This window comes from Rhinolophus hipposideros, assembly GCF_964194185.1.
Source record: "Rhinolophus hipposideros genome assembly, chromosome: 7".
In the NCBI taxonomy this organism is placed as follows: domain Eukaryota; kingdom Metazoa; phylum Chordata; class Mammalia; order Chiroptera; family Rhinolophidae; genus Rhinolophus; species Rhinolophus hipposideros.
The window spans coordinates 2,374,864-2,387,604 of NC_138053.1; the positions used below are offsets into that span (position 1 = coordinate 2,374,864).

The 12,741-nt window shown below is 47.6% G+C and overlaps 1 protein-coding gene across 2 annotated transcripts in view; it reads right to left on the minus strand.

Annotated features, from left to right (window-relative positions):
- Window positions 1–12,741, minus strand: part of GALNT17 (polypeptide N-acetylgalactosaminyltransferase 17) — a 553,074-nt gene that overhangs the window by 15,114 nt on the left and 525,219 nt on the right. Inside the window, exon 9 of one of the 2 annotated variants that reach the window (XM_081054105.1) lies at window positions 10,206–10,301. The exons of the other annotated variant lie outside the window; for it this stretch is intronic. Coding sequence (XP_080910231.1) covers window positions 10,206–10,301 — 96 coding nt within the window. The remainder of the gene's footprint in view (window positions 1–10,205; window positions 10,302–12,741) is intronic. 2 annotated transcript variants of the gene reach the window in all.

Sequence of the window (12,741 nt, forward strand, 5' to 3'; positions counted from 1 at the left end):
GTCAGGGCATGCCAGATCCCACACTGAATATGAAACAAATGTCTCCAAATTGTACCCAGAGAGGACCAGAGGTGGCTACCTTGGAGCTGGGGCTGGAGAAAAGGGGCAGGAGGAATCTCTGGGCCGGGGTGAGGGGGGTGGAAATGTTCTGTATCTTGAGTGGGGAGGCAATGTTACAGATGGGTACAGCTGTCAACACTCGTCAGATTTATATGAGTACATTAAGTAGATACAGTTCATTGTATTTACCTTATACTTCAATAAAGTTAATTAAAGTATATATCTGGATGCTTAGAAGGCATTTTACAGAACCAGATTTTTTAGAGCCAGTTTCTGGAGGTGGGATGGCCCCAGGGGCCTCCCTCTTCAGTCTTCCTTCTTCATCACTGGTGACTCATCATGCTGGATTACAGCGTTATGTTTTCAGAAAACGCACTTGCTACTTAGAATGAGTGGGGACCCTGCAGAGACAGGAGCAGGAGCGGGTGGGCGGATCAGGGCAATGCCGCTGGAGGGGGTGGCAGGGCCTGGCCCACATAGTTTACCAAGAGAGCTGGGGCCCCTTGGAGAAGGTCCCCTAGGTGTGTGGTCAGAGGAGCAAGTGGGAGAGGGAAGCTGAGCAGTAGAGCTGCCTCCGACCTCCCAGGGGCCTGAAGCAAATTCCTAAGCATGCCTTCCAAGCCCACCCTGACTGTTAAAGGAACAGTAACACAGACTAGTTTTCAATAAACAGATGCATTTCTTTCTTGTCTCTGAAGGTAAGCTTGTATCCTCTGCTCCCGTTTTAGCTCTATCTTAGTTAAATCCGTCTCACATTCTCATTTTTCTAATTGATAAAGCACCCCTGGCTTTGTGCTGTGTCACCAAAGGGGCAGGATATTATATTGGTAAGGACTTGGACTCTGAAGCTTGCTGAAGAAATCCAAGCTCTGCCACTTAATGGTTTTATGATCCTGGGCCAGTTACTTTAGCCCCGTGGGACTTTGTTTCCTCATCTTCAAAATGGGTACAATTTTAGGATTTGGTAAACCTACCAAGTAGAGTTGTTATGAAATTCAATAAATGAGAAGAGGACGTGGTACATAGTAAGCTCTGTATGTTTGTTATGCTTATTTCCCTGACTTTGCACGCCCGTGGGGGACGGAGCCTTGCTTCTGCCTCACCAGAGAGGTCAGGTCTTCCCTACAGATTCCCGTGTGGCCCCACAGGGCCCGCATGTCCTGGCTCAGGCTCTTTCCTGGCACTCAGCTACCCCAGGCTGCCTGTCCTCTCCCAGAGCCTTTGTCTCCAAGGTCAGGGATGCTGCCCCAGGTACTGCGTAGCTGCGTGCCCCCAGGCAGCCTTCCAGCTGCCCAGGGCTCTCCTGGGCTGGGTGGCGGTTTCTTGTGTGAGACCCCTGGCCCAGGAAAGTCTGCATCCTGCCCCCTGCTCTTCCCCTGCCCTCCTCTTTCCCTCCCCCACTAAACTTCCCTGGTTTGATCCAGACCTTGTGCGCCTTGCCTGGAACGGGCCAGATTCCTGGAAGGCTAAGGTTTTGCATTGGACTGTTGGTACTCAGCTTTGTATCCATAAAGCTACCCTGGGTCCCACGGATGCCCCAGGCCCTTAGCTCACAGCCTCTCATCTCTGTTGTGTGCCCCTCCTCCACACCTCTGCAGTGAGGAGAAGAGCTGCGCCCGTGTTCTGCTTCTGGCATGTTCCCTGATGTGTCCCAGGCAAACCATTTACTTGGTCAGCCTCGCCTACCTGGGGATTCAGAGCCTTAGATGCGGGCCTGGGTGTGACATTCACGTGTGACAGTGGATGTGAAGTTGCACTGAAATGGAACCAGCGCCTGAGATTCAGCTCCAAGTTTGAACATTACCAAATGGCCATTACACTCCAGGCCTTGTTCTGGGTCTGTTAATTTGCATAATGGTGTTTAACCCTAAAAATGTGGGGACACTTTCCATTTTATACTTTCAACTGAAAAGACGATATTTTTTCTCTCAATTCTAGAAGCCAAAACTCCCCTTGGCATAGTGCCTTCTTCTTCCTCAGGCTGTGGACCTCTCCATCTAGACTGGCTCCTCTCACGCGGCCACGTCCACCTGCCCACCTCAGCCCAGGAGCTTATCGTGGAGCTTGTGCCAGGCTGCGGCCACCCTGGGCTGGCCTCATGGCCACAGCACGGGCCTGGCCAAAGCAGCCAGGCTTTTCTTGCCAAGAGTTCACACACCCTTTGTGACTCTTTGTTCACCATTAACACGTGTACATGGCCCACCAGGTGCCCCAGCCTCCTCAGTAGGAGAGAATGCGTCCCTGGGATGTGGACCCTTCACCTCTGTAAGCTGTGCTGGCTGCGCTAGAAATTGTAGTTCTCAGAGGCCTAATTCTGGGCTGGCAGGTCAGTCAGTTTCTGTTTCTGTTGAGATAAATTCATAAATTTCTCTCAGGAAAAAGGCCTAAATTTCTGCTCCCACATCCCCTTACTTGACTCAGGGGAACCTTCGTTTTGCTCAAATTCAGGTGACAGAGCATAAATCCTCAGTGTTCTGTGGATTTTCCACTAATGTTTTAGAAATGTAATTAGTTCCTTTCTGTTTAGACTTTCACTCCCCTTCACTTTGCCTTAACTGTGCTCTCCAATTCCAGCCCCGGCCGCCACCCCACCTGTCTTCTCGCCTTCTCTCAAAGTCAAGCTTCTGGAGAGCTCTCCCCATGGTTTCCCTTTCTCCCTGCACCTGCTCCATGCTCCCTGGAGAGTCCTCTCACCCACAGGTGCTTTGTTACTACACCTCCATGCAGCACAGTCTAGCTTACTCTGGGCAGCAGCATTTGATGCTACCGTCCTAGGTGTGACACTCACCCTTCTAGTGTCAACTGCTCTGGCTCTGTTGCCCGCTAAACGTGGAGTTGCCCTAGCGTCTGTCCCTGGACCATTGCTTGGTGCTTCCTCACACCCACCCCAGAATCCCATCTGTCCTCAGAATCGGGCTGGAATATTCAACTACCTGGAGGACATCACTATTAGGGTTTCCAAAGCCCACCCCCCCCCAATAAACTCACACTGTCCCAAACAGAACTCATCCTCCTCTCCTGAAACCTTGGCCTGTTCATGGCCAAACCAACTATTTACGTGGAAGACACTGAGGCTGATCTGAAACCTACGTCCTATGCACAAGTCCTTCCTGCAAGGCTTCTTGGGATTTACCTTCAAGACCTGGCTGGTGGACACCTCCGTCTCCAAGGGGGAGCCAGAGACTCAGGCTCTGCAGGAATTTCAGACATGAACCTATCTTGTGGGAGCAGTATCAGGCAGATAAGATGACTGATAGGAGCTCCTTGAAAGAAGGGCCCATCACCTATGATACTCAACCCCTGGAGCTACAGGAGGAAGCCATGAGGAAGCCTCACAACCAACATCAGTGTGTACATGCCAGCCTCAGTGGGCCCCATGGGGGTGAAAATCTAGCAAGTTTTCTGATCCATGACACTTTGTACAACCCCTCGCTCCCGAGTCAGGCAGGTGGTGTGATGAGGACAGTCTTGGGCATTCTGCTGCCCACATCTGGACTTCCTGGCCTCCGACAGTGTGAACCCACTGTCCTGAGTTGGTGTCCTGCACCAGTGGCCTGAAACCCATTAGCCCTGAACTCCCCTGGGTCGGCCTTGATTGGCCATGTTCTCAGACCCTCTCTATTCCAAACAAGCAACGTATTTCAAAATAATAATTCAACGGACACTGCTGCTCCAGAGAAAAAGGAAAACTCTGAACTAAAAGGCCACCTACCGTTTGCACTGACTCTGAGGTGTTTAGGCCCTAAGTACCTTCACCAACAGCCTTCACCTTCCCCCTCATCCTTCAGAAGCAACAGTGCTGTTTCTTAACCTAAGAAACCAAGATAATTCTTCAGAACAACAACAATAAAAAAATACAAAGACTGAACACAAGCCTCAGAAATGATAATAGTTGTTTTAGAGTGGTAGGCTTATGGATGATTTAAATTTGTGTTTTTCAAACTCACTGTAAGGTATTGAGTCTTTAGTAAAAAAGAAAAAGATTACAGTGACTTTCTCTGAATTTAACAGTTCTGGGCAAGGTAGGAAAGTTTAGTTGATAATGTGGCTACCACCTCATTTTTCAGTCTGAGTTCCTTATTCCACGCCTCCCTTTAACACAAAACCTGCCTGGATCACTTTTTGTGTGTGGAGAAAAATCAACCAAATTTCTAAGGAGAAATAAAACTCTAAACTAAGAATCTATACTGGAAACCAATTAATGATTGTGATTCTGATTTTCTGGAACAAATCGCTCATCAAGTCATTCTGGCAAGAAAGAGTACAGTACAGTAATTCTTCCTCTACCTGGAGCCCTCCTTGAGCCAGATCAACCACACATGTATTCACTTCTGTCTGTAACTTAGAAAGCCACTTATTACAGATCCCTGTTTGTGGACGTCGAGACCCATTTCAGAGATAATCAGAAAGAGGGAACTGGAAATTGGAAACAGAAAAGGGAAGGAAAGCAGATAGCAGAGAAAGAGGCCTCAGAAAACGCAGACAGTAAGCTGCCCTCATGGAGCTCTGCGAAGAGGGCAGCCCCGGGACGTGCATGTGGGCTGCAGGCAGGCTCAGGAGGCAGGAACTGACAACCCCAAATAATAAAATCAGAAATGTTTTGAATATTTTTCGAGAATATGAGTCAGAGGAACAAAAAGGCTATTAATACTCCCGCTATCTGCAACAAGGCAAAACGAATTTATGCGCGTCACACTGGAATGCGAGGGGAGGGTTTTTAAAACATGGCATAAGAACAGGAAATGGAATTGAGCATACGGAACCTGCGGGGTGCCACACGCACTTCAGATGTGTAAAACAGCACTGGTCTTGTCTCCTGGCTTTCCCTGTCTCTCTGTGGGGAGACAAGCGGTGGGTTTTTCCTAACATAAAAATCTCTGCCCTCACTCCCACCGTTTACCCACAAGGCCCAAGGTTTCCTGCTTGACCTCATGGTGCTTTCCAGGAATCGGAGGGGATTACTGGGGTTGCTTCGTACCAGATGTGGGAAGCCCTTTCCCAGAATCATATGCCTGTTTGGGGGTGGGGCCAATGCCATCTTTCCGTGGGTAGTTAACTCCCAAGTGCTCCCAATGGCTCCATTCCCGGAGCCCCAACACTTAAAGGACTTTGTTTGGAAGCCAAGAGGCTGCTGGATGTCATTAACTTCTGTGTTTTCCAGGCGCCTCCCACATGCCCATAGCTCCTTGGAGCCCTGTCACTTCAGTGGGGCACGAGTGCCTTATTGACACAATGCATCATCGTGACAAGGTGTTGGATGATGGATCGCTTCAGAGATGAAGCCATCAGAGAGGAAGTCCAAAATCAGATTAAATTTAACTATGGGATGAAAGAATTCTCATCTGTCATTCCGATGATGAATTAAGTGAGAGAAGGAATGTGAGCTTCTCAGAAAACAGGGGAAAGGAAGAATAAAACATATTGACAGAAGGACAAACAGAAGGGAGACCTGTAGTACCCTCCCCAGAGACCAGTGAATCAGAATGGTCCTTGGCACAGAGCCTGACACACCTCGATTCCTCTCCATGGCACACACCTTGTTTTAAGAATGCCCCACTACAGAGAGCAGCTGTCCAGGAAGTCCCCAAGGCCACTTCATTGGAAGTCTTGGCTGGTCATGCCCTGTGCATGCCGTGGGATGTTACGCTGGGGAGCAGCACCCCCTCAGCTCCGAGAGGGGCCCACGTCAGAATCCAAGGGACGTTTTGTGTTTGCACACACACACGTGCAGCCATTTAGGGGGTTCCCACCCACACTCCCAGTGAAACTGGTCCTCAAACTTGATATGTGTAAAGCACTGGGGACCGAGGGAGGGGTTAACAACAAAGGGACTCAGGGGGGTGTGGGGCGTGGCAGAACTGCTCTATACCTGATCGTGGTCGGGTGACTTGACCACATGTGTTTGCCAAACTTGCAAAACTATACATTATAAAGAGTGGATTCACTTTTTTAAAAAAACGGTTATATAAAAACTGAAATAGCATTACAAATTAAAAAAAAATTACGCTGGGACACGAGGCATAAATTGGGCGTGTCCTGGGCAAACATTCCATGGGGCCTCCCATCACCACTACACACCTAACACCTAGCGCTGCCCATAATTGATGCTCAATAATCGTGTTGATTGCAGGAAAGAGCACTTGGAGATGAGTGTAAACATGTAGATTGTAGAATCCAGGGCCACACTTTCAGTAGGTCTGGGGTGGGACCCAGGGATCCACATTTGCAAGGAGTTCCTGGTAGCCAGCAGTCCTGTGGACCGGGCCCGACCCATGCCGGGTGGGGAGCCCCGGGGCTCTCAGTGCTCTGTGCATATTGGCTGTCCGGGACCACTTGCCATGCCAAGTGCTATTGTCCCCCAAACGTGGCATGTGTCCCCCAACCTCACACCACTGCTCTGACATTCCACTTGCCTAGCACTGGTGCCACGTGCTCACGTCTTTCTGCCCTGGCCTGCCTGCTGTAGGCTAGAGAACATGTGGGATTGCAGGGTATGAGACATGCTTCCAGACGGCACTGCAGAGTAGCCAAGATCAGGAGTCACAAGACTTTAGTTTTTAAAGTGGGACGGCACTACCTGAGTCCCAATCTTCTCGTAAGTAAAGGGGGCAGTCACTACTTTACCTAATTGGATTAAAGGTGTTGCCAAAACCAGAAATGGGTTTCTCAGCAGCATTTTGGTTCCCTGCCTCTGGCCCAAACGAATGCTCAGAGCTGTTTCCAGGCAGGGAAGAACACTTAGCCCTGGGGCACCAGGCAGCCTCATACATGGATGGACCCTCGGGCCACAGCTCCGCTGCAGACGTAAGGCAGCCTAAGAGCCACTGGAGGTGTTAGGGGTGAGGGAGATGCTATGCGCCCCTAAGCCCCTGGGTGTGGCACTGCCCACTCTTTTCTTTCTTCCTGACCTTTGCCGTCAAGGGAAACCTGAAGCAAAGGCTGAGGAGGGTTGATAAGGTGGGCTGAAAAAGAAGGCAGGAAGGGGCTGGCAGCGAAGCCATGCCCACGGCTGGTAGCCCTGTGGGGCAACCTTGGCTGCTCCAGCTTGGGGACCCGCCCGATATAGGCCCGGGATGACAATGCTCTGGAGTGGGGTGGGGAGCGGGAGCTTCTTAGACAGGACCCTGCTCTTAGTGGGGTTAAGATGACACCAAAGGCTGCTGCTGCGTCCTTGACCATTTTAAAATAAAACAGGCTCAAAACAGAAATGGATGTTTGTCTGATCCAAATTAGTAACCCGACAAAACCAAGGCTGGTCATGAGCTTGCTGACAAACACTTGCGAGCAAGCTCTCTGAGTGGATGGGAACCATTTCCATCTTGTTGACAAATACATGTTGCAAGACAGTAAATTACCCTCCTCGGTGCCTATTTTATCTCTGTTTAATTGCTGTTTGATAATAAATTACAACAGAGTTCATTAATTAAGCTAACAATGTTCATGGACACCAACTCCTTCTTGGAGTGGCCCTGCTCCAGGAGCCCTGATTCAGTCTGTGTTAACCACAGCACTTTAGGAATTAGTTGAAAAGATGCCAAGGCATGTTACTGGTGGGTAACGGCCCGTAGCCCAGAGGAAGCAGTTTAGGGGGGGAAGAAACCTTGATGAGTGAGGGGAGGGGCCACCAGCCAGCTGGAAAACAGTACCAAGACTGCGCTCTATTTCTGAACATGTGGTAGGACAAAAACAACATTAAACTTACTTTAAAAATCAGCTGATGCAAGACAACTATGGCTGACTTACAGGTATGCATCTCAGACTTGAGGGGAGAAACAAGCACCCTCATTTGATCTGCCACTTGGACAAAGAAGCCGGGAGTTAAGTGGTCCTCTGAAGGATGGTCACGTACAGCAATGTGGCTCAGCAGTGGACACCCCCAAGTCTCGGTTTCCAGGCTCCTGCTGCCCTCCTGGCCCAATACCACTTCTTCCCCATCTCCCTCTCCCAGCCAGATTGCCCGAGAGAGTAGTTGTGGTCAATCGTTGGCTTGTCATTGAGCCTATTCCATGATGCAGCCTCTCACACAGCTGACTTGACTGTCCCGGGCAAACCACAGCTCCCTGTACCCATTTCTCTGGTCACAGGGTCTTCCAGGGTACTTCACTCCTCAGTCCCCAGGACAGGAAAACTGCAGTCAGTGGGGACCAGAGGCCAGATGTCTCCACAGCACCCGCATTTCTTCGAGGCTTTCTGTGCACGGTCTAAACATACCAACCCCCAGGTGAACCCTTCAATGGCTCCCCATTGCCCTCAAGGTCAAGTCCCAGCATCACTGGCATCATCGAGGAACCTGTTAGAAGTACACAATCACAGGCCCTACCCCTACCTCCTAACTCAGGAACTCAGGGCTCCTGGGTGGGGCCCAGGAGCTGGTGCTTTACAAGCCTCCCCGGTGGTACTGCTGCACACTGAGTCCCTTGGGGCGTGGACACCTGCCTCCACCTGGCTTTGGTCTTACCTGTCAGCACTTCCTTCCCTCTTGCATTCTAAGCCCTGCCAAAGAGAGCCACCTCTGTCTCTCAGCACCCAGCACCCTGGGCTTCTTGCCTTTCCACACTTACTATGCTGTAGGTTTCCTGCCTTGTTACTTGTCTCTCCCCCTCAAGTGTAAACCACTTGAGAGCAAGGATGATATCTTATCAACTGCCATATACAATTGTGACTAACATCAGTAATAGGTGAGCAAGACATATTTGTTGAGAAAATGAGTAAATGAATGGAGGAAGACACTCACTGGCTCTTTAGTCCATGTTGCCTTTGATGCTAATACCCATTTCCCAATTGGAGGGATTCCGTCTAAGCTTTCCAGTCATTCTCCTGCTTCCGATGGACACTTTTAGCCAATTGTGAATGGTGGTAGGGCTCAGTGAAATATCTTGAATTAAATAGGTTAGATTTAAATTTAAACTGCTTTGGTTGTTCTAGTGGGCCTGGCCCTAGTCTGCTTTGCTAGCAGGTACTTGCCCCTCCATGCCTGTTTCCTCATGCTACCTGCTACCTCCCAGACTGGCTAGAAGGATCAAAGAATTCAGGATTTGACCTGTCTGGCCTTCAGAGGACCCATCACATTGCAGGGAGGCTGAGGGTCTAGATTACAAGCACCACTTGCAGTAATAGAAGGAACACAACTCTTTTCTTTCTAGGTATTGGCTTAATGGGAAAGCAAAGTGCTATGAGCAGAGAAAACCCGTTAGTTTTTATGAATGCATGTGTATGTGTGTACGAATGTGAATGTGCATGTGAACACGTGTGTTCATAGGACATGAGAGAGACAATGGGAGCTTACAGGGTCTTTCGTCCAGTGTCTTCCTTTCATAGGAGAGTCTGTGAGTCTGGCTTTGAACAAACCATCTAGTGCTCCTTTGATATTGAATGATAAATGTTTTCCCAATTTTTAGCTTGTCTTTTATTACCATTGGTTGACAAAAATGTTTTAAATTTTTATGAATGTCAAGTGGAATGACATTTTTATGTATGCTTATTCCCAATCTTAGAGAGTTTCTGCTAAGCTCTTTGTGCGCACACACATACAATACCATTGGCTAGCACAAAGACGTCAAAGCAAATTCATTTCCCAGGCTCTGCTTTCACTTTGTTGGTTGACTGTTTTGCCCTTTCTGAGTTGTCTTGTGTGTTCTCCTGAGAGACCAGAGAACACCTGTGCTCTCTGAAATGCACTGCAAGCACCTTCCTCCTTCCCAGGGGGCACTGGGCTCTTGTACGGCACGTACAGACCAGGTCATACTCACCACCAAACTGATGCTGGCCCTGCAGGCTGGGCATGTCAGTCAGGTTCTCATGAGGGAATCTGCTAACTCTTTCTCTGAAGTTGTACACAGGGGTATTTGGTTATAATTACAACACATGCCCAGGGGGCACATACTTGCCTATTAGCAAATGCCTCTCAAGTTTATTCACATTTTCCTTTCAGTTTGACACACGCCAACTGCTCCGCTTAATATCTGGGCTGATACAAGCACTTGTGAATCTTTTCCCTAACTCAGACAGAAGCAATCAGAAAGCCCCCACATTCTCAGACCTGGTAACAACTACCAGAACAGAGGACAACAGAAGTGACCAGAAGTCCCACAGATGCCCTGTGGGCCAGTGACTTTACTCTTCTCTGGGCAGAGATGGGCTCCTACCTGAGGTCCCCAGCCGTGGCATGGGTACAAGATTGCTGTGTGGTTCTCCAGTGGCCCCTGGTCCAAGCAGACATCTTTTGCCTTGTTGTTGCGAAGCTTCAGGAATAGGCAAAACATCACCCATCAGAGTTCATCGGTGGAGCGGCTGCTGCCCACCCACCATCCCATCATGCTTTGGTCCCACCTCTCGCTGGGAAGGCTACTTGATGCTCCACATAACGACCAGGGCCTGAGTCTGTGAGGTGATCACTTTAGCAGGAAAGACAAAGTCCGTCAATGGATGCCATGGGCACCAATACTCTGCCTGTGACCCCCCACCTACCCAGCTCCCCCATTCCCAGCACAAAAAGGATCTCAGGCAACTTTTGGACATTGGAACACTGGTCACCCATTGGTTATGCAGGATGGCCTTCAGTACCAACATTGGTTTTAATAATCCTGGGAATCATAGGTCAGCCTTCGGGTCATTACCGGCATAGAGCCATAAAAAAATGGTAATCCAAAAAGCAAACAAAAGCCTTGTCGTCATGCAAAGTTCTAGCAACATTTATTTATATATTCATAATATATTTACTGAATGCCTACGCTATGCCAGGTACCATCCTGGGTGTTTGGAACACACCAGTGGAGGAACAGACAAAAGTCCCCAGGACAAAACCCCCGAACCGAGGCATGTTTCTTTGGAAGCTTGTGAGAAGTCACCTAATTGAACCTCCAGGTGCACTGTGATTCTGTATTGGCGTCCACCCCACCCACCACCCTGCAATCTCTACCAGTGGGAAAATGGTAATGTTGGTCTGCCCCATATATACACAGTCTTCTCCAGATTATATTCCCCATGGAAACCAAACTAACCAGGAATAAATAAAGAACAGAGGCAAGAGGCACTCTGCTTTTGGGCGCCAAAATTGTGTCTAGGTTCAGACAACTAAGCAGATTTTTAATGACTTTTTTTTAGATTACAAAAATAACACCATCTCATCGAAGTATTGTGGAAAATACAGAAGAAAGTGATAACTGTTACCAGTTCTTTCACATAATCGTTAATTTGGGGGCAATTTAGTTTTGTTCAATTTTTGCTGTGATAAGCAACTTTATGCATAAAGCTTTGTTCACATTTCCGATTTTCTTTACTAGAATCCTAGAATTAGGATTACTGTATCAAAGGGTACAGACACCTTGATGTCCTTAAAAAGTGCTGCCCAATTGCTTACTGGACATTTTGAAGTGGTTTATATTCCCATCCACAAGATACTTAAATGCTTTACCACTCCTGAGTTTCACCACCTAAAAATACTGTTGGTCCAAGTGTACAAACTTCCAGTACTAAGATGAATACATTTGGAGTATCTATTGTACATCATGGTGATTACAGCTACTAATACTGTATTATATACTTGTACGTTGCTAAGTGAGTACATGTTAAATGTCCTCACCACAAAAAAGAAATGGCAATTACGTGAGGGGATGGAGGTGTGAGCTAACACTACTACAGTAGTAATTGTGCTGCAATTCATAAATGCATCAGGTCAACACCTCGCAGGCCTTAAACTTACACAACATGATATGCCAATTATATCTCAATGGTGCTGGAGAGAAAAAAGAAAAAGAACAATAGATGGGGAGGGAATTAAATGGTGGAGGCTTCTTTAAAATCCAAAGTACTTAAAGTTTGTTGAGGGGTGCAGAGAGAAGTGATGAGTCAGACATGTGGCATAACGTTCCCAAGGACTTCCCAAAGCCAGCGATCTCTAAGGAATTGCAAAGCTAACACATCAGTCCAACACCAGAGCTATAGTTCTTTTATGAATGAGTTAAGTAAATGCTTGCTGCCAATGCTTTCAATGATGCAAAGGATAAATTAGATGGAAAACCTGGACAACTTCTGAGTCAACTTTCAGAGTTAGATTTTGGAAGCAATGACATTTAAGAACTACCTTTATCAAAGTATTTTGCTCATATTTTCTTTTTTATGATGATAATGTGTCTGATGAAGTCTAACAAAACTTTTAATAAAAATTATAGGTAATAAAAAAAGAATTGAAAATATTATTGTTTGGGGAGGTAAAGAAAGATCTTTATTTTATAAATTTATAATTAATAGTAAATTGGAATGTTTTATGTTTCGTAATCATTTCCCTTTTAGAGAATTATCAGTTTATTTCCCCACTGGGATCTCAAGTGCTTTTATTAGAGATTTGCAAGAGTGCTTCACATATTAAGGAGAGTAATTATTTTATGGCATATTCCATGGCATGATTTCAGAATGCTAGGCTTCTAAATTTTGTTTCTAAGGTTTAGGCAATCCAATCTATCATTTGGTATTCAAAAAACATTTATGGAGGGCCTGATAAGAGCCTGGGACTGCGCTAAGTTTAACAAGGACCTTGCCCTGAAGCAGTCTGGAGGGAGAGACACAGGATGAGCCAGTGCAATGACTGAGTCATGCCAGGGTGACGAGGACACATCCCTACCCCTCTGAAAGGCTCAGAACCTAAGGGGAGCTGATTCCTGAGCTGTGTGTTCAGAAGGATAA